The 22,178-nt window shown below is 40.6% G+C and overlaps 1 protein-coding gene across 1 annotated transcript in view; it reads left to right on the top strand.

Annotated features, from left to right (window-relative positions):
- Positions 1 to 17,993, top strand: part of nrip1b (nuclear receptor interacting protein 1b) — a 64,737-nt gene extending 46,744 nt beyond the window's left edge. Inside the window, exon 2 of the mRNA XM_056466348.1 lies at positions 12,917 to 17,993. Coding sequence (XP_056322323.1) covers positions 13,255 to 16,416 — 3,162 coding nt within the window. The 5' untranslated portion in view covers positions 12,917 to 13,254 and the 3' untranslated portion in view covers positions 16,417 to 17,993. The remainder of the gene's footprint in view (positions 1 to 12,916) is intronic.
- Positions 17,994 to 22,178: the final 4,185 nt, after the last annotated feature.

Genomic DNA, 22,178 nt, shown 5'->3' with positions numbered 1-22,178 from the left:
GGTTTAATAAGCCTACCAAACCTGGTGCGTGTACCTTGTTGCACACTGGACTGTCCTGCTAAAGAACACAAATCTGCAGAATGGTGAGATGAGCCCACTTGAACCTCTACCCCTACTGTTGCAGCTTCACAATTATCATTAGCAGCAGGCATGGCACTAAGAGAAATCGGAACAACATTTTGAGGCTCAGCTACACAGGAGTGTTCACTTATATTGTGCGGAGGTCTGATAGAACAGTCAGACACTACTTCAGAAAAGCTCCGACATTCCAACCCCTCAACCTGTTCAGCTTGTGTCCCTGTTTCATGATCACTGATGCCAAAGTCTCGATTGTCAATCACCTCATTTGTCAACTCATCATCACTCGACATTCCAACCTCATCCAAGTTAGCAATCCATTGAGACGTTCTGTCCGCAATTTCACATTCTTGACCATCAGAATGTGATGAAACAGAATGTGAACTCAAATTACCTTCTGGAGATGCCGAATCATCCCAAGCAGGCAAAGGCAAAAAATTTACAGGCATCAATAGGTTCCTATGTACAATTTTGACACGGCCAGTATCTGGATGACGGATCCCATAAGTGTTCAAAGAACAGTTTTTGCTTGCTACAATGTACACTGTACTTTCCCAGTGGTCCGCTAATTTCCGTTTCCCTCTCTCTCCCTTGTTTGCCAGGAGAACCCTATCGCCAGGCTGTAAAGAATGACCCTTGCATTTCAGATTATAATGCTCAGCCTGTTTGCCTTGCTGTTGACGCGCATTTTGCTGTGCAAGTGACATTGCTTCCCTCAGATCTCGTCCTAGAGACTGGACATATTTACTCACATCAACAGCACCCCCATCCAAAAGTACACTCTCAAACAAAACGTCCACTGGCAACCTTGGCGTGCGCCCAAACATCAAAAAGAAAGGCGGGTAGCCAGTTGTCTCATGCCTAGTGCAATTGTATGAGAAGGTCAGGGAGTTCAGCAATTGCGGCCATTTTGCTTTCGACCTAGGAGGTAGAGATCTTATCATCATCCCAAGAGTACGGTTAAACCTTTCAGCCTGACCGTTACCCATGGGATGATATGGTGTCGTATGAGATTTCTCTACGCCTGATAGTTTCAGCATTTCTGAAATCAAGGAACTCTCAAAATTTGCACCCCTATCAGAGTGGATCCTCTCTGGGAAACCATATACACAAAAAAAATTATTCCACAGTACACGAGCAACTGTTTTGGCAGTCTGATTTGGACAGACGTACGCAGAAGAAAGCTTCGTAAAGTGGTCAGTCACTACCAACACATTGACTGATTTGTTATTGACATCCTCGGCTGACCAGAAATCAATACAAACCAGTTCAAGTGGTGCTGTCGTTGTTATCGAAACAAGCGGCGCTCTGGCCTCCGGCTCAGGTGTTTTACTCAGTACGCATCTTTTACATTGTGCAACATACATCTTCACATCTTTCTCCATCGAGTTCCAGTAAAATCGCTGCCTCGCTAGCCAAAGAGTACGGTGTTGACCCTGGTGCCCGGCGTCATCGTGGACCCCATTCAACACCAGTCCTCTTAAGACTGCTGGTACAACATATTGGTATGTCCTTGTTCTGGTTGTTGGATTCTTACACACACGATACAGTATGCCTAGCTTAGTCGTAAATTTGGTCCACTGTCTGAGTGTTTGCAAAGTTTCCCTTGACTCACTACCCCGTTCTTTCCTAGAAGGCTGTTTGCCACGTTCAACGAAAAACCTTACTCTACTTATCACTGGATCTTGACATTGTTTATCAAGCAGATCAGCGTGAGTAAGTTTAGCCAGAGGGCTCTGTGTAGCATTTTCTAAGCACCTTAACTGCTGTACATAAGTGACAGCCCTAACAGCTGCACCTTCCTTCCAGTGACGATGCAAACCCAAAACAGCTGACACCTCCCCACAGGACATTCTCCCTCCTACAACCTTTTGAACCAGGTTAGTCACTTCATGATGTTGCTGTGACTCAGACAATTGCTCACAAATTTTTCCTTTTGTTATCTCACAGGACAAATGAAACGTATCCTGCACTTGCCCCACTCCAAGTGTCTCTGCTTCATGCTTCAAAACATCATACGGTGTTCTGGTAAGTCTGTGCAGAATCCTAGGTACAGCAAAAGGTTCTCGACTCAAGGCATCCGCCACCACATTTTTCGGTCCAGGTATGTATTGTATGTCAAATTCGAAAGGAGCCAACTTCGCAATCCATCTCTGCTCACAGGCATCAAGCTTTGGTTTGGTCAAAATATACTTAAGCGGATTATTGTCCGTCCATACTGTAAATTTGTGTCCACGGAGCCAATGACTGAATTTATCGCAAATGGCCCATTTCATTGCCAAAAACTCTAACCTATGAGCAGGGTACTTGGATTGCGCATGATTGAGTGCCTTCGAAGCAAAAACGATTGGCCTTGCAACAGTATGCCCCTCCTCAACTTGGGAGAGTACTGCTCCAAGTCCCCTCGTCGATGCATCAACAGAAAGTATAAACGGTCTTGAGAAGTCAGGATGAGCCAGCAAAACCTGTTTAACCAAGGAATCCTTTAGCTCTTCAACCGCTTCTCTACATTCATCTGTCCAGTCATCAGGGGTGAGTTTTCGAACTGTTACTAACTTTCTACCTGTTCCTTTACCCCTCCTAGGTTTCTTCTGACCCGTCAACAACTGGAAAAGAGGCTTTGCGATCACAGAGCAGTTCTCAATGAAGTGTTGATAATATATAACCATTCCCAAGAATGACCTAATTTTACTCACAGAAGGCGTAATACCATCAACCTCCATTAAGTCCTTCTCTGCCACATTCACAATAGCCTCTACCTTCATTGGATCACTTGCTACTCCAGCCTGTGAAACAATGTGGCCCAAAAATTTAACTGATCTACGCAGGAAACTACACTTGGACGGTGAAAGCTTTAGGTTATGGTCCCTGAGACGCTGAAACACCATTTCCAGTCTCTGCAAACTTTCTTCCTCAGTCTTACCGAAAACCAACAGGTCATCTAGATAGCATAGTAGACTCATGAAATTTTGGTCACCGAAAATAGTTAGCATCATTCTCATGAAGGTTACCGGGCTGTTGCAAAGGCCTTGCGGTAATCGATTATATTCATGCAGCCCAAGGGGAGAGCAAAAAGCTGTAAACTTTTTATCATCCTCATGTAAAGGAATGTTATAGTACCCGGATGTTAAATCCATGGTACTAAACAGTGCATTCCCCCCCAGTGCTGCAAGAACATCCGCTTGGTGAGGAAGAGGATGGGCATCCTTCACCGTGCGAGCATTCAACCACCGAAAGTCAGTGCACAGCCGCAAGTCTCCATTTTTCTTCCAGACTAATACTACTGGTGACGCAAACTCACTTGATGACTTCCTGATTATCTCTTTCTGTTCCATCTCATCTAGTGTCTCCCTCAGTTTGTGATAATGCGCCGGTGAGAGTCTACGATAAGGTAAGCGAAAGGGTCTGTCATCGACCAGCCGAATTCGATGGCAGAACCCCCTCGCCTCGCCGCAATCCAACGAATGTCTAGAGAAAACATCATCATATTTCTTGATTAACTCAATGAGCTTGTTTTTCCAGAATGAGGACACCTCACAATCAGCAACACTTAATTCATTGGGACTCAGAGCATTCAAGCCTGACTCACTGACTACCTTAGTTTCAGGTATTGTGCTTTTCGCAGACAGGCTACCACATGAACGGTCACTGCATGCGGCCACATTCTGGAAAACTGTTTGCCCCTGGTCGAAATCTTCCATAGCAATGCATGGGTAAACATCGGCCACTTTGGCATTTTTGCGCAAAACAATTTCAGAATTTGTTGGATTTATCATTTTCACCGGTAGCCAACCGTCGCCCCATAAAGGTGAGATTACTCTACCGATGAGAATGTTCCTGTGGACACAACGAGACATACTCGGTTCAATTACTACTGTACTACCCACAGACAACTTCAGATTCGGAGGTAACCGACTCCAGACAAGGTGTTCACTCATGGGTTGTAAAACTATCGTAGACTTGGTCTTCAGAGTGCCCACCTTGTCAGGGATTGAGCTCCCTCTCCATCGCTCAACACTTGACAGCATCTGTAAAAATTGCCGGTTTTCATTCTGACTTAACTGATCTGGTTTATCCAAAACTCTCCAGAATCCCTCATTTGATTTCATTTCTCTGATCAATGGTTTCAGTACGTTAGTACCAATGATCAATTGGTCTGCCTGTCCTCTTACAACAAGAACAGGGACACTAAAACTAATTCCATACACCTCAAGTTTCAGATCACACATACCTTCAGGACTAGTCTGTTTTCCTCCACATCCTACCAGAACAATGTCTGATGTGGGGAACAACTCCTGGTTCAATATCCCGGCTTCTACTAGCTGAGGTACCACATCGGCACTCAAGGTCGTTGCCATGGAACCACTATCCAGCATTCCCCTCAGATGAACTTTGTCCTGTACTAAAACACTTGTGTAAAACAGACTGTCATTCTGCAGCAATTGAACGGTATTTTGAAAAATCACAGTTTTATCTCTGCCTACATTCTCACAACAAAACGAATATACTGATTCAATATCAGAGTTCACGGAGGAATTTTCATTCAGCCTCACATCGCCCTCCCCACAACGGAGGCTCTCTAGTTTCCCTGAAGTTCGTCATCCACTCGCCCACCAGCGCCTTCCCTGGGCACAGTTTTCTCACAATTGAAGCTCATGTGTCCAGAAGAAAAACACTTGAAGCAAAGATTGTACATTTTGCAATGGGCAGTAGTACTGTGGTCTTTACTGGCACAAACTCTGCATACACGGCTTTGTCTATTAGAATTTTTAGACCAACCACCACGTACTGACTGTGCATTGCAAACAAGAGCCTTTTCCAACATGGACAACACTTTGTCAAGAGCACCATTATCTGCTGGCGGTGTAGCCGATTCTGCTCCATGGAAAGACAGCGGTGTCAAATTATCAGCAGGTTCAAGAATTTTGGCGGTATGTTGACATGTAACTCGCCCTGTTACCTTCTGTTCCCTCAGCATCTCATCTAGTCTCTCTTGAATCTCAGAAGCAGTCCATGACTGTGCAGATTTGCTTTTGAACACTAGGGACAGCTCTTTGTCTGGGCAGTGTCGAATAAACATCACAGCCAATTCTCTACTACGATTACCTAAAGTTCTGCCCTCCTCTCTAAGGCAATGTTCAGCCACCTCAGCCGCTTTGTTTAACCTTATCCAATAATCCAATGGGCTTTCATTGGAGTAAGGTTTCACAGAGTAAAAATCGGCTAAAGGCATCCCTGAGCTACTGCAATCACTGAAATGGTGTCTTAATATTGTGAAAACTGAATCTACAGTTGGAGTAACCGTTTTGTTACTCAGCCAGACCTTTATGATGTCCCTAGCCCTCCCCATTAGTCTGTTCGTCACTTCTTCTACCTTTTCAGTGTCCACTACTTCTCTTTTGTTAATGTAAACCCTCATCAGTTCTTCCCACTCTATTATAGAGCACTTATCTGTACCATCACCACGATAATAGGGTGGGGCAGATATTTCAGACTTCAGTACCAAATTTAGTTTGGTGGCATCGATAAACGTAGCGTTCGACATGTCAGTTTTGGAAGAATCAGGCATTTCTCCAGAACTATTGCTAGGTGACAAACCTGAATCTCTAGTCTGTAACAGACTGTCCCTGATGGCCTCGCCAATTTCAGAGCCAATTTGTCTTATCAGGTCACTCATGTCACTGGAAATTTTTGATTCATTTTTGATACACTCTTGATTCTCTGATCGAATTATTGGACTACAACTCACATCAGGTCTGGTATCAAATGACGGTCTTAGCACTCTACCCCTCCCAGTGCTTGTATATTCTGGTCCCATAAACTGAAAACCTCTGTCAGGTGTGTTAAGTAGAGCACCCCTCCCTCTACCAGCAACAATTTTGCTGATTTCACATGTTAACTTATCCTCCTGATCATCTAGCATAATGAAACCCTTTGTATATACGGTTACACTTCGCAATATAAACGGATTAAAATTTAAAATGTCCTTTGAATCAAATGTCCATGTAACTTTAGCAAAGCAAAGTGCAGAAAAAAAAATGTCCCGCTTATTTTTTTTTTTTTTAGTGTTCAAACCAGTCACTGAAGAATCGCTCCGGTCATGCAGATCAATGAAGGCAGCATCACCCAGCTCCTGCGACAGTCCTCACCCTTGCAGCATCTCCGGTGGTCAGCAATCAGCAAACCAAACGACGAGTCACGGCACCAATCTGTAATGGATGTCCTTCTGCGTTGTGTTTGTTTGTGTTTATTAAAGGATCCATACAGCAATGTACTCCAACTGGAATTTATTATTGCATCATTCCTGCATCAAAAAGTATATGCAACAGACATCAGTCCAATAAACCTTCACAGCACAGCAATGTCTGTCTGTCGGACGCCATCTCACAAAGTGCGCCATCATGAGCACAATAACCATGTAAAAAAAAATAAATAAAAATAATACATAAAGTACATTAAATTGTCATTTGTAACATACCTGCATCAAAAAGTATATGCAACAGACATCAGTCCAATAAACCTTCACAGCACAGCAATGTCTGTTGATCAGTACACAATTTTTAAACTCATTTGCTCTCGTTATCACAGGAAAATGCAGAAATGCTACATAAACTTTCTCAAAAATAACTATAAAAAGTTAACCCCATTTAATCGAATCTCTAAATCACATTTTACATATAACATACAATTTATATGTAATGAAAAAAAATAAACAAAATAATAAACTAGACAAATAAAGACTTTAATTTGAATTAGCCATTATGCTCATTAAACTTGACTTATATGACGCGTTCCACACTCAATTATCATCAAATTATGTTTCCCTCACAATAATGATACATTAATTAACCTTATTGAAAACGCTGAAAAATCTAAACATCCATATTAATGTAATAATATCGGTATTTATGAGAGGAGCTGAAAAACGCACCTGTCTGTCGGACGCCATCTCACAAAGTGAGCGCGCACCGGTAACTACGTCAGTTGTCATCTCGCGCCTACGCGATCATACTCACTTATAAATACCTATATTATTTTTCATATGGATGTAAAGAAAACACTATCAAAACTTTGAACATTGAAACATGAATAACGAAAAATATTGAAGGAAAAGGAAAGTAATTATTTGTTCGTCTTGTCCATTTCCTTTAAATTGCCCTTCAAAATAAAATACCCTTCCGATAATAAAAAGGGAGCCAATAATCTAGTGCAACAACACACACACGCCACACTGACACATAAGCATTTGTAGCTCCGCCCTCTTTTAAAAAGAGCACCATCTCATTTGAATTTAAAGCGACAGTCAACAAAACCAGCATCAAAACCTAAAAAGGGCAGATTCTAAGAGTTATAAAACATTATTTGTGCACTATTTTGAGCTGAAACTTTACATACACACTCTAGAGACTTATTTATTTTATTATTTATTGACTTATTTATTTACTTATTTTATATCTTATAAAAGGGGGATAATAAATCCCCTTAAAATGAGTAGTCACCCAAAAAGGAAAATTACCCTATAATTTACTCACCCACAAGCCATCCTCTGTGTATATTCAGTTGAATTTAGAATTATTAGCCCCCCTGAATTATTATATTATATATATAATATATATATTATTATATATTATATAATACCTCACTCGCTATTCTATACGGTTCGTGAAACTAATCTCACGATACGATTCAGTCATGATTTTTTAAACAAAATTATTTTAAACAAATTGAAGGTGAGGAGCCTTTTCGATTTTTTTTTTTTTATTTATTTTTTTTTTTTTTTAAATGCTGCACATTTTGAAAATAATATAATTTCTGCTATAATCATATTGCTATTTTAAGAACAAGTTCCAAAAAAAAAGAAACTAAAGAAGACTCAATAATATAAACAAACTAAAACAGTGACTGTGATTGTGGGATTTTTATAATTATTTTTTAGGGGTTTTCACCTTTATTTTGACAGGACAGTAGAGAGAATTGACAGGAAAGTGTGGGGAGCAGAGAGAGGGGAAGGATCGCATAGGACCTCAAGGCAGGAATCGAACCTGGGTCGCCACAAACACCGGAGTGCATGTGTCAGTGCACTTTCCACTATGCCATAGGCACCAACGGGATTTGAAATTTTCAAAAATAAATCTCTCTGTTTTCTGGCATAAGCTGAGGTCTTTGCACATTTACAAACTCTTTCACTGGGGACTGAGATGGCTAGTATGAAGAGGAATGCCTTTCCTAAACCAGAGAGCAGTGTGTGACATCTGTGACGGTAGTTTTTCACTGTGTTGACGGTTTATATGCATCTCATTTGTTGTTCTATTAGTGTAAATAAACATCTTTTCGCAGTATTTTCACACAGTTTGTGTTTGTCTGCCGCACTTCACTGCTGTCATTTTACTCTGCCGTCCCACCTCTTGCTCGCCGCTGATGTGCAGGTAAATTGAGTTTGAGCCTGTAAACGCAGCGCCCTCTCTTTTTAAAAAATGTATTGCGATTCGTTCAACATTTCTACCTGTTTGAATCTTCACATATTTGAATCGATTTTCAACAGGCTCACAGTGAATCGTTACATCCCTATAGGCTATATGTGTGCATGTGTCAGTTTTTGTTAAATGCATTAAAGTATTTATCGCTTCTGATCATACAATGCCAAAAAAAATGCTTTAGCCTTGAAAATAATCCATTTTTATGATCTCATTATGCTGATAAACGTGCCGATTTAAATGTTAAAGTCTTTAAAATAAATAAATGTTGCTAGTTAACCTCAGGGCTGATGCTGGTAAAGAAATATGTCAGTGAAATTGGAAAAAATTGGAAATAGTTTTTTTTTGACACTGACTTTTTTTGTCATTAATGGACCGCTTTGGAACCCCTTTTAAATAATATGCACATGGGTTAAACCAGGGGTTTCCAAACTCTGTCCTGGTGGGCCGGTGTCCGGCATAATTTAGCTCCGACTTTTGTTAATACACCTGCCTGGAACTTTCTAGTATACCTATAAAGAGTCTGATTAGCTGGTTCAGGTGTGTCTGATTGGGGTTTGAACTAAACTATGCAGGACACCGGCCCTCCAGGACAGAGTTTGGGCATCCCTGGGCTAAACAATAGTCTCTGTAGATTCTGTAGTCTCTGTATTTCTTAAGTCTTGCTTGTTAAAAAGATTAATTCAGCCCAAAATAATAATTCTCAATTTCTTCCCACCATCATGTCATTTGAAGCCTGTATGACTTTTGCTGTTGGTGTTTTGTACTCCGTTGACTTCCATTTACTGGAAGAAGGAAAGCCATTGAGGTTTGGAGTGACATGAGGGCGAGTAAATGATGGAGGAATTTTCATTTTTCACTCAACTCTTTTCCTTTTGTTTTCATGGACAAGCTCGAATCTAGCTTGATCTCATATTGATTTTTCTTGAGTGATGTGTTTACCACGTTGCTCTTCTGCTCCAGTCTGTCTGTTTATCTTCTTACTCCGTCTGCCCCAAGTTTGAACTTTTATTCGTACGGTAGCAGCAGCACCTCCGTTGGTGGGAAATTAATCTTAATCTAACCCATTAAGATTAGCGCGAGACGTCAGATGGCCCCGTTCTAGCAGGTCGTCCTCTTTGTTGTTAAATTTAGGTCAGTGGCTTGGGCTGATCATGTAACCGAGACTTAATCAGTTAATGCATTAGTTTCCTCCTCGCACTTGTAACGTGTCGCGTTCGACCTTTGCAACTTAATGCAGTTTGCATCAAATTTAAATGCGTGTGACCTTGTGCTGAATCTCGCTGGATTTTCCTGTCACGTCATCTGGAGGATCTAAAGTTACTACGGCACATTCAGGATATTCCAGGCGTGTGCTTGCTGTCGAATTGCTGTAACAGCATCCGCAGCTCAAGGTCGAGCTTAACTCCTCGGCAAACCACTTTAACACGTTACCCGCTGCTGAAGGGCCAGGACATGGAGGGTAAGATGTTCTCTGGCAGCTGAGCACTGCTTTAGGGGAGCTGGAATCTTGTATTAATTAACCTTTGTGGTGGTGGCCCTGACAGTGGGAAGTCGGGAGTGTTTATGGAAGCAGTTCTGACAGGGTTCAAGCCCGTGGAGCGAGCGGCCAGCGGTGCTGTCATGTTATCTGATGCGGTGGCTCTGTGGAGGAGCGTCTGACAGGTGTGCCATGTGTGCCCCTCTACACCTGCCAGCTCCACTGAGCCACTACTGGCCTGAGCGTGAGGGGTTGCTGACAGACCTTTTTTGAATTAGGATTCACGTTATGTCAGGTACACTGCCTGGAAGGGAAAATGGATTAAGCTGTTGTTTAAAAAGTCTGGGTGAACCGGAATATGCTAAGACTTTTATTTCAGTATGTTAATGTACTTCTAAATGAAACGAAATATTCAGTAGGGGGCGGGGCTTGCTTTTTGCATATCATTCCCTCATTGCAAACAGTAAAAGGGGCATGCTTAAGAATATTATCAAACTGACGTCAACTGAGAAGGATCGCCACTCCAAACGCTGGAGCACATGGTCAGACTTTGACTGAGGATTTCCAAAACAAACATTTTGTTTCAGTGGATTGACTTACACACATTGTCGGCCTGTCCAACAGGCAATATAGGCGGTCGCCTACGCCAGGGCTTCCCAAACATTTCTGCCTGTGACCCCCAAAATATCAAAGCCAGTGACTTGCGACCCCCAATATCCTCTGAGGTGGTTATAAATATAGAAACCTTGCATGCAACGACACACACACACACCAAAAGGCCCAAGTCTATTATTTGTTGAATTTTTTCAAATGTATGTGAGTGCTGAAAATATGTCAGAAAGTTTAACCTGGTGCCATAAAATCAATCTGCTGCATCTAACGCTATTGCTGTTTTTAATATAATGTAATCACCCCAAGGGTTGTAATCCAATCGGAAAAAAAAAATCGAAAAGCCGAAACTATGAACTACTATTTTTGTCTTGAGTATGTTATTGATACAATAACAGTAATTCTAATGGTTTAATAAAATTGTTTGGGATAGGTTAATAAAACACTTTGGAATTTACATGACGAATAGCTGAAAACGATAATAAATACACAACAACAGTATGAATAAAAAGCAGCACAACAATCTATTTTGCATAACACCGCCTGCGATTAGCTATTGGGTGAACTAGAATTACGTAACGTATTCCTACACAGATTCCACATGCTCACGTTCGACATAAACCCGAAAAAGTGTCCTAAATTTTTAAGTAGGCCTGGCCCAATAACCGATATTGTATTGAATCGCTGAATTTATCACATTTATGCCGATAACAATGATAGCTCTGGACTTTTTTTAATCTATATTGATAAGAGCCAATCACACAGTAGAAATGTGCAACAACGGGGATTCTAAAAGTGTGTTGATTAAAAATGTACTGAATTTTCGGCCACTGAAAAATTATCGGCCACCGAAAATGGGTTATGTTATTTAATGGACCCTCTAATTTGTGGCTTCAGTTTTAAATCTGGAAGCAACTGATATCGAAATGTATCGTTATCATTCAATATGGAAAATAATTCATCGACATTTTTGCCTTATCGCCCAACCCTAGTCTTAAGTAATATGTCACAAGTGTCCAATATGTGACCTTGTTCATTTATTTATTTATTTTATTTATTTGTATTTTATTTAGTTTGTTTAATGTAAAGTTGTTTCTACAACACACTTGGACTTTCATTTGCAATACTTTACAATACTATGCAATACTTGCAAACTTATTTGTTTAAATCTGAGTAAATATTTTTACATAAGTATTATAGGTTAAATATGTTGCAGTTAATAAAAATATATACACTTAAATATTAAAATAATTTATTTTTTGTGCTTTCTTCTCACGTTTTTTTACACCAGTGGGCCTAGTTATTTTTTTTATCTTGCCTAGGGCCCCTCAACCCTACAGGCCAGCACTGTTTGCACAGATTATTTGTTCACTTAAAGAATAACAATGTGCACTAGCAAAATAAACATTGTACATTTTGATTTCACCTGGACGTTAAATGATTTTGCTGGATGTTAGGATGGTTTTTATTGTTTTTTCATTCATTTATGACTTTGCATTTTCTCTCATATGAAAGGCAGTGTGTATTATCATAAAGAGCAGATGTGTGAATCTTTTAGGTATCATGTTTAGTGAATGGCATTTTAGTGGTCAGTTTTTAACATAAGCATGATGTATTTAATTCAGTTTAGTTTAAAACTTTATTAATCCTTTGGGGGCAATTTCATCTGACATGGTGGTGCTTCACATATAACAAGAATGACACGCAACACAATAAACACCAACACTCAACATCAAGTACACAAAAAAAACTGAAAAAAAAATCTATAAAAATAACTAATAATACTAAATAATAATCCATTAATTAACTACATTACGTAACCGAATTGCTTCAGGCACAAAGGTAAATTTAGAAGGATTTGTGGAACATCTTATTGTCCTTAGACGTCGCCCAAGGGACATCCACTCAAAATTTTGAGTATGTAACAAATATAAATCTTTGAATGTGCAGTTTGTGCCAAAACCTAAAGAGGTATGTTTAATTTGATGTTGATATTGACAATTCTCATAAATTCTTGGCTTTGGGAATAATGAATAAAACCACTGTGCATGAGAACAAACGTTAAAATAAGGAGCCACTTTGATTGACAATTGCTGGAGTCTCTGTAAAAAAAGTTCTGTGTTACTCTGAAGTTCTTTTTTTCTTGCATTTAATTAGTTTTTTTGTGATGATTGGTTTTGACAGAAACTTCAAAGACAGTTACGGTGGTTGTTTTGATGATGCTGGGATGTTGACGCCTGTCACTCATATAACGTTTCCTCTTCTTGTGTTGTAGGTTCCCGTGTGGCCACATTCGAGATCAGAGGAGCAAACAGGCAACACTGAGCTCTTGGTTAGTCCCAGAAGAACTGCCAAACATAGAGCATATGCTTCATCAGGACAGAGAAACCTCCTTGTTCCTCTGAATGCGCTCACAACATCATTTTAAAGCATTGTGGATTTACTCATTGAATGCATAGCGATGCCGTGTTTCACATTACCTGTATGCAAAATTTTTGACTGAAAAGAATCAAAGCTGCTGGAGTTCTCTGCTCTGATCATTTATGGCACAGATCTTACTAAGGCATTTTCAGTAGTTGTAAAACACCACATCAGGGCATCCTACTGTTGAACATGACTCATGGGGTGGAGTCTGGCCCTGAAACTCACCAGGATTCTGCTGCTTTAACATATCTGGAAGGTTTGCTAATGCATCCGGTCACCACTGGGCCTGCTGCCACTGCTACACAGAGATCAGAACCTGTCCACAACAATGAAGAGAATGCCAACAGCGTAACCAGGGCATTTCAGCTGCACAACCATGGCGCCCTTTCGCCAGAAAAGGGTAGCCCGCCTAGTGCAACCTCGCAGCACCTTAAAAAAGCCAGGCTGCTTCGTTCAGGAGCATGGAGTGAAGACAGCCAGAAACAATCAAGCACTGTAGTGGAGGTAAATGGACAGAGAAGGGAGCACTACAAAGGAGGCCTGGATAGCTCTGGGCAGGGAGAGAGCACCTTGCTGGCTTCGCTGCTGCAGTCCTTCAGCTCTCGGCTGCAGAGTGTCGCCTTGTCACAGCACATTTCTCAAAGCCACAAACAGCTTGACAGAGAGAGCAGTGAAAGTGCTCCTGTTGATCCTAAGGAAACCTACCAGAGTTACGGCACAGCATCAGGCCGCCTGAAAAGCCTCATGAGGAAAAGCAAGCATCAGAACCATAACACCGTGCCTTATTGTCGACAGAGCAACCAGAACCGAGGCTCTGATTCTCCTCGGCCCTCTCAAAGCTCTGCCCAGCCCACTAGCTCTGAATCAATGACTTGCACAGAACGACTCAAGGCTGTTGCCAGTATGGTTCGGACAAGATCCAGTCCGGCACCTTCACCTAAACCCAGTGTCGCCTGCAGTCAACTGGCATTGTTGCTGTCCAGCGAGGCTCATCTACAGCAGTACTCCAGAGAGCAGGCTTTAAAAGCACAATTAACCAGTCGATCAGCAAGTGAGAGGCTAGCGGCTATGGCTACTCAACAAACACAAGATAAGAGACCTCCCAGCATGGGACAGCCAACAACCACCACAGACATGCTAAGCTCCTTAAATGCTCAAAACGGAACAATCCCCCCATTAGTGGTTAACTCCAGCAAAAGCAGCCCTTCCCTTTCCTCACCCTCCACGAGACCCCCCAAAGAGAGACGGTCTTTTGACAGGCACAGTCGACCACCACAGAACTGCAGTAGTCTGTTGCTTCTGCTGCTCAACAATCACAACTCCCAACAGCAGCTCACCAGGAACGGACACCTAGAGGAAGACTGTGGCATCCTTCCGAGCTGTGCCTCTTCCTTGCAGTCTGACAGTGAGTACTCCAACCCGGATAACAGCCTGACCAAAGACAGCAGTGATACTGAGAGCTTGTCCAGCTGTTCCCCCATCGACCTCTCAATGAAAAGCAGAACGTCTTGCCAAAAATTTGAGCCCTGCTTCTCCTTGCCCCCCTTGATGGATAAGCTCACAGAGTCTCTCGTAAACAAATGGAAGCCGGAAACTTCTGTGCCAAAGGTCCACGAGGCCGTAGATCTGGATACCAGCCCAGACATAAAATCCCAAGATAAGGTCACTCTAATGCAGTTACTGCTGGACCGCAGAAATAACGAGAAGGTAAACAAAAGTTCAGATCATCCTAGTTTGCGGTCTGATTCAGTAATCAGCTGCTTGACTGCAGGCTCACTTAAACGCATTGGCACACCAGAGGACTCCAGGACACAGAGCCCTCTGGACCGGCAAGCAGCTACCTTCAGCTCAGTCTCCCCTTCATACTCCTTCCCCTCACCCATTGCCCAGTCCAGTCCTTTAGATCTCTGCAAGTCTAAAGCTATCTCAAGTGAAAAGATGGAGCCGCCGTTCAGTGCCAGCAAGCTACTGCAGAATTTGGCCCAGAGTGGTATAAAGAACTTGTCACCTTCTCCCCCTCCTTTACACTCTCACAAGTTGACAAGCAAAAGGCAAAGTCCAGAACTTGAGCTTGGAAAGCCCCAGACGTTCTTGAATAGACTTGTCGCTCCAGCCAAACAGAGCAGTCCCCCTGTATTGGATGGAGGTTCCCCCAAATGTGAGCAATCACCCTCTTCATCAATGCAGATAGAAAACCTTCTTGAGAAGCGCACAGTACTGCAGCTTTTGCTAGGAACAGCCTCCCAGAAGGAAAAAAACAGTGGACACAGAGTCTTAGAAGTAACCTCAAGGGGGATGGAGAGGACAAGGGTGGGCTCTGCTAAGTGTGATGGCTCAAATGAACCTTCTCTGGACCTGAACATCAAAAAGGAGCCAGTAGAGGAGAATCTTCAATCAGACAGCTTTGATGATGGGGTGCACCACCTGACAAGATCATCACAACACTCCCCCATTGCTGATGCACAGGACACAATCAAATCTGAGCTATGTCCCACAGAAACAGCTTCTAAATTTGGACTTCTGAGCCAGCTTTTGAAACAGCAGAATTCTATATACCATTCAAGCCCACACACAAGGCTTGTCAGGAACTCTGTAAAAAAGGAACCAATGGATTTTCACAGTCCAATTCCTAAGAAAAGAAAACTGTGCATTGAGTTAGCTGAGCGTCTAAGTAGTGAACTCTGTCAACCGCCTGGAGATGCCACTAGTGACGATCCAACGTCTGGAACACCTGAATTTAAAGTTAGAGGGCTGGAAAAACCAAAGGAGGATGAATTACTAGGGAGTCCAGGGAACAAACCTCCTCTCTCCAGAGAAAGCCAAGGTTTTAATGTTCTCAAGCAACTCCTTCTGTCAGAAAACTGTCTGAAAGAGCTATCCCAACCCAGAGGCACCCCAAGTCCCTTCATCCCTCCGGCAAACTGTGCAGCCAACGGGAACTTGACCCAGTCTGGTTTCCGTCACGATTTGTCAAACTTACCATGGTACCCCTATTCTTTCAGTTCTGGTCCCAAAACTGCGCCCACACCCGTTGACACCCCAGTTTGGGCTAATGTCTCCCCCAAAGCCAGTCCTAAACCAGTTAAAAGAGAACCTGAGGGGTCTCCTGAAGAAACTTTTAGCAGGGAGGAGAGATCTAGTCCAGACTCGCCACCTTTAACCAGGTCTAATCCGATTCTTTACTACATGCTTCAGCGGGGAAATGGTCAGCTCAGACCTGAGATGCGGGATCAGATGCAGTCGCCCCACTGTGTCATGGGTGACTATGAGCACAGGATAAACTCTCCAGTTCACAGTCAGTTTTACAGTCAGAGAGAAGATAGCCTAAATGGCTCTGCGGAAAAATGGTAGATGTGAACTGGGAAAACAATTTGTATGGTCAATTGTCTGTGATTATCTTTTACTATTATTATTTGACCATAGAGCACGGTCGCGCAGTTTAAAACATAGTTTGGCTGTTTACCACCACTTTAAATGTCATTTAATAATGAGACGTTCACATGTTATAATTATTTTGCGTTTGTATGTATGATGGCCCAGCACAATGTAAAATATCGACCACAAAAGAGCTTTTCTTCCTTCCTCAACTTAAAACATTTATAAAGAACATCCAATTACATGCATTATCCTGAGGAATCCAGTAACGTTACCGCAAATTTCACACTACATTTATCTCCAGCCAAATCAGGACCCCTTCCAGTTTATCGAAGCAAAGACAACCGTACAATCGAAGCACAATATCGGATTCGTGGCATTGAAATGTCAAGCTATAAAGTATATTTTCTTACAGCAAACGTTAAAAGAAAGACCGTGTAATCTATCAGGTATCAAGAAGGTTTTCACGTGTGATAGAAGAGCAACAACATTTACTGGAATGTTCTATAGTCGTAGCTTAGTCAGATTTACAGTGCTTTATTTTTCATCCGGAATGAAACTATAGCTGTTATGTGGTGATAATGGCATGATGTTAAACGAAAAAAACAAACCTGAGTGTCATATTTTTAGCCAATGAAATGTATCTTTTTACAATTTTGTATGATTTAGTTGTTTTGTATCTTACCTAGATATTCTGTATGTAGCATTCACATGTTAATGTTGTCGACAAGAATACTGAAAGAGGATACAGGTTCTCCACCAAAGCCGTGAGGATTCATTATAATATTTATGGACGCTAAATGTGTCATGATACTGTGTGAATCAGACGCTCTACTGTGAGAAGGGATTCAATTCAGTCTGGTTCGTTAATATGTTCACCATTTTATTTTATTTTTCAGATGAAAGCCCATCACTCAAGTCTTAAACATTATCCTACAAAGATTTTATTCCATATTCTCTATGTTTTACACCAAATTAGAACGATTTATGTAAATATTGCTTTCGAGATGACTATTTTGTATTGTTCAAGACACACACAAAGTAGTTTTTAATGTCTTGCGTTGTACATAAGACTGTAATAATGTACATAGGGTACTGGAGGACGAGACTTTTCTGCATGTCTATGTTGTGCTAATGATAATCCGTTCATCTACTGCTCTGTTCGAGGCTCTTTGCTGCCTGTAGCATGCACACGCATGGGGAGTCCCTGTGTTATGGGGAAATGTCAAGTCTTAAAATAGATGTTTTTATCAGGCAGAGATGGGTACTTAAACCGTAATCTGTCTTCAAACGCAGTCCTAGACTGTTGAGCCAGCGCTCAAACATGAGGAAAAAATGTGCATATTGTTTTGATTTCTGAATGCTTTTGTTCGGTTTAAACTAACTAGAATACACTTTCGGTTGAATCGTTCTGCAAAAATTGTGAATAACTACAAAAAAAACAAGCGTTTTCATATTCTCCTGTGACAAACTGGAGCCTTTTGGTTTTCTTATGTTCTGTCTTTGGTGTTTATTTGCACTGATAGCATAATAAAAAATGGAAATGCACAGGACTGAACGTTAAGGTTTGTCATCATTTACCTGTGTTTACTTATCCAAGATTACGATGTGTTGGAAAAGCTTTTTAATAAATAACCGCACATGAGGCTAGAGGTAAAACTTTAACCCTTAATGGTCACTTTTGCAGATGAACATGAGTAAATAAGCTGAAAACGACAGATGTACACTTAATCCAAGCAGCTAGCTGTGAGAAGAATGATAACCAGCGCTTAAAAGGACAACACAAAACATTATATACTGTTCAGTTGAAACTGCTTGGTGATTATTAAAATACAAGTCAGCGGCACTTTGAGATTTAAGTGATGTTTGATAAACAAATTTCGGGAGGAGCACGCGCAGAAGTTTCAGTATCAAATACGTCATTGACAATTATTCTATTATCCAATCAGTTCTTGACCAAACCCCTATATATACCAAAGCTGTCTTACCTGCAGCATCTTACGACTTTAGCATCCCTCCACCACCCCGTCACCTCACCTCTTAAGCATTACAATCCCGGGGGGAGCGTTCTGGGGCCGGGCTAGATACTTCGCTCGAATCCCTATTCCTCTTTGTTTCCTGATAAGAGGAATGACTCGAGTTTAGGTGTCTTCCCCGAGCTCAGAGCCCTCTCCCCGGACAGCACGCCAAATACGCTTTATTCTGAAACTGTTGCAAGTGTGAACTCGTGAAATGGAAAAATAATACCCCTGGCTCCTGATTATACAGTGAGATGTTTTTATTTTATTTATTTATTTTTATTTTATTTATTTATTTATTATTTATTTTTTTTATTATAATTTTTTTGACTGATTTTGACTCACCGACAGGTTTTGAAAATTCACTGACAAATGCCTGAAATCACAAGCAAATCAGTGCTCGTTCACATGGGCAACAATCACACAGTGCGAATGATCTGAGACGCCAGCTTAGAGAATCGCAAATAAGTCGCCAACACCCATCAGATATTTGGCATGCTAAATATCAGTAGCTGACGGCGATTCAAAATCACTCAGTGTGAAATTTTCGGTCTATTTGGACCCAAGAAATGGAGGAAAAACTAGTGTAAATTTGGCATGTCATCTGAGCAATACCACAACCGAGTGGAAAAAGAAAATAGATGAGGAGAAATTGATAATTCAATGCTTTTTCATTACTTAATAACAAAACATAACACTACGTGACCTGGCGATGTTTCCATGTCACTTCTCACTTGTGTTTGGCTGTGAGACGTAGTCTGTGGACCAAGAAAACGTTGTCGCCGATTCATCCTATTGTAAAGGCATGCAGTGTGAAACCCCCTGTCGCCGATGCATCATGCTGTGTTAACACAACACAGAGAGAACGCTGCCTCAAATAGTCATGCAGTGTGAAAACATCTGTGACGCCACTACTTTAAAAATCATGCAGTCTGAACTCACCATTATAGAAGCATGCATTAATCCACTACAGTAATGTGAATTACCGTTATGATGGATGTTTTTTTCTGTAGCCTAAAAACGAATTGTTAAGTTAAAGATAGAAAACCATGCGTTAAATCAGTGGTTTTCAAACTGGCGGTCGTGACCCCTGCGGGGGTCGCAGAACAATTTCAAGGGGTCGCGCGAGTGATTTAAAAATTGTGTAATTTTCAGTGATCATAGTATATATTTTCAGTATTACAAGGGAAAGCTAATATTTTCAGATTTTTTTTTAAGTTATAACTTTTTAGTATTTTTTTTTTTTTTTAAGTGAATGGAACATCATAACTGTGCAGCGAATAACTTGCTAGTCATCAATACAGCACGTATCTGGATGTGAAGACCGGAACCGTTTACTTTGACGAAGCATAAGAGCAAGACAAAAGTGAAACGTCAGAAATATCAGGATGAATTCATAAAGTATTTAGGACACATTCAGGCAGAATGCATCTTTGCACTTGAAATGCAGCGCTCAGGAACAGTTTAAAATAGTTGACATGTCAATTTGCTGCAGTAAATACAGCCCGCAACACTTGCCTCGCCTTCGCGCTCTTCTTATTGGCCCACTGCTCTAGAACTGAACGCGAATGGATTGGTTAAAATCAGCTGTCAATCACTCAGTCAATGAGTCCTTCTGCCTTTAGATGACAAGAGTGACAACCGCGAAAATGTAAAACGCTGAAGATAATGAAAACAACACTGAGAGATTTTGTTTTAGAAACACCTAAAGCTACAAATAATGGCACATCTGATTACTGATCATGTGGTGAATGTTAATCCACCATCTACACTTTTCCAAGAGTGGATAAAAGACTTCTATTGGCTTCAATTCCGCTATGAAAATAACTAAAGCATTCACTGTAAAGTCTGTGGGACGGAATTTTCAGGTAACTGTTTGCCACATCTACACATTTTAAGCCCGAGAGGTTCTGTTTAAACCTTTATTTAATCGCCAGATGCTGTCAGCCGTGCAAGTGGCAGCTATATGTAAAGTTAACACCACGTACACCATCGCAAAAGGGCTTGCACTGACTAAGATTAAACAAATTTTGCAGCTCATGAAAAGACCGGTATTGCTATTAAAATGATGTATGCAAACAATAAGGTATATGTCAAAAGCATCTGTGCAATATCAGACACCAGGCGTGAGAACACAGTTATCAGTAACAGATTCCTTCATGTCAAGCAGTGCGTGCAGGGCCGGTAGGCAGTCCGTGTAGCTTTTGGTCACCCAATCATGTTATAAAAATGTATTTTCTTGTGATAACGGGATTTCGTTGAGACATATATTTTCCTCACTCATACATATATATTTTTTGTCTGTTAGTTTTTATTAGTGTTGGTTTCAAATGCAATAAATCTGTTTATAAAACTTATTGTAACGGTGCTCATAATTGGTTGGTGCGACAAAATTTTGCCTGGTGCGCCTACATTTTTAAAGTTAGGAGCACCAGTCCTACCAAGCAAAAATATTAATTTCGACCCTTGTAATCTATAGTAAATATAGTTAAAATATTGTGAACAGCTTAAAAGAAGTTATTTTTATTGTTTATATATGCTTTGGTAGTGGGGGGTCGTGAGTTCTTGACGATCTTACATTGGGGATCGCTGGCTTAAAGGTTTGAAAACCACTGCGTTAGCCTAGTGGTTAGTGCGCTAACATATGGTGCAGTAGCACGTCAGGGCGTCCTGAGTAAAGAATAAAAGATTGTTACGTTAAAGACTGAAAACCAGTCGGCGCAATAGCCTAGTGGTTAGCGTGCTGACATATGGTGCAGTAGCATGTCAGGGCGTCCTGAGTAAAGAATAAAAGATTGTTACGTTAAAGATTGAAAACCAGACGTTAATGAATGAAAGATTGTTACATTATAGATTGAAAACCAGACGTTAATGAATGAAAGATTGTTACGTTAAAGATTGAAAACCAGACGTTAATGAATGAAAGATTGTTACGTTAAAGATTGAAAACCAGACGTTAATGAATGAAAGATTGTTACGTTAAAGATTGAAAAACATACGTTAATGAAAGATTGTTACGTTAAAGATTGAAAACCAGACGTTAATGAATGAAAGATTGTTACGTTAAAGATTGAAAACCAGACGTTAATGAATGAAAGATTGTTACGTTAAAGATTGAAAACCAGACGTTAATGAATGAAAGATTGTTACGTTAAAGATTGAAAACCAGACGTTAATGAATGAAAGATTGTTACGTTAAAGATTGAAAACCAGACGTTAATGAATGAAAGATTGTTACGTTAAAGATTGAAAAACATACGTTAATGAAAGATTGTTACGTTAAAGATTGAAAACCAGACGTTAATGAATGAAAGATTGTTACGTTAAAGATTGAAAACCTTACGTTAATGAATGAAAGATTGTTACGTTAAAGATTGAAAACCATACGTTAATGAATGAAAGATTGTTACGTTAAAGATTGAAAACCAGACGTTAATGAATGAAAGATTGTTACGTTAAAGATTGAAAACCAGACGTTAATGAATGAAAGATTGTTACGTTAAAGATTGAAAACCATACGTTAATGAATGAAAGATTGTTACGTTAAAGATTGAAAACCAGACGTTAATGAATGAAAGATTGTTACGTTAAAGATTGAAAACCAGACGTTAATGAATGAAAGATTGTTACGTTAAAGATTGAAAACCAGACGTTAATGAATGAAAGATTGTTACGTTAAAGATTGAAAAACATACGTTAATGAATGAAAGATTGTTACGT

The sequence above is a fragment of the Danio aesculapii genome, chromosome 10 (assembly GCF_903798145.1).
Source record: "Danio aesculapii chromosome 10, fDanAes4.1, whole genome shotgun sequence".
Taxonomy (NCBI): Eukaryota; Metazoa; Chordata; class Actinopteri; order Cypriniformes; family Danionidae; genus Danio; species Danio aesculapii.
Note: the sequence above shows the minus strand (reverse complement) of the source record. Positions and strands in the feature narration are given on the sequence as shown.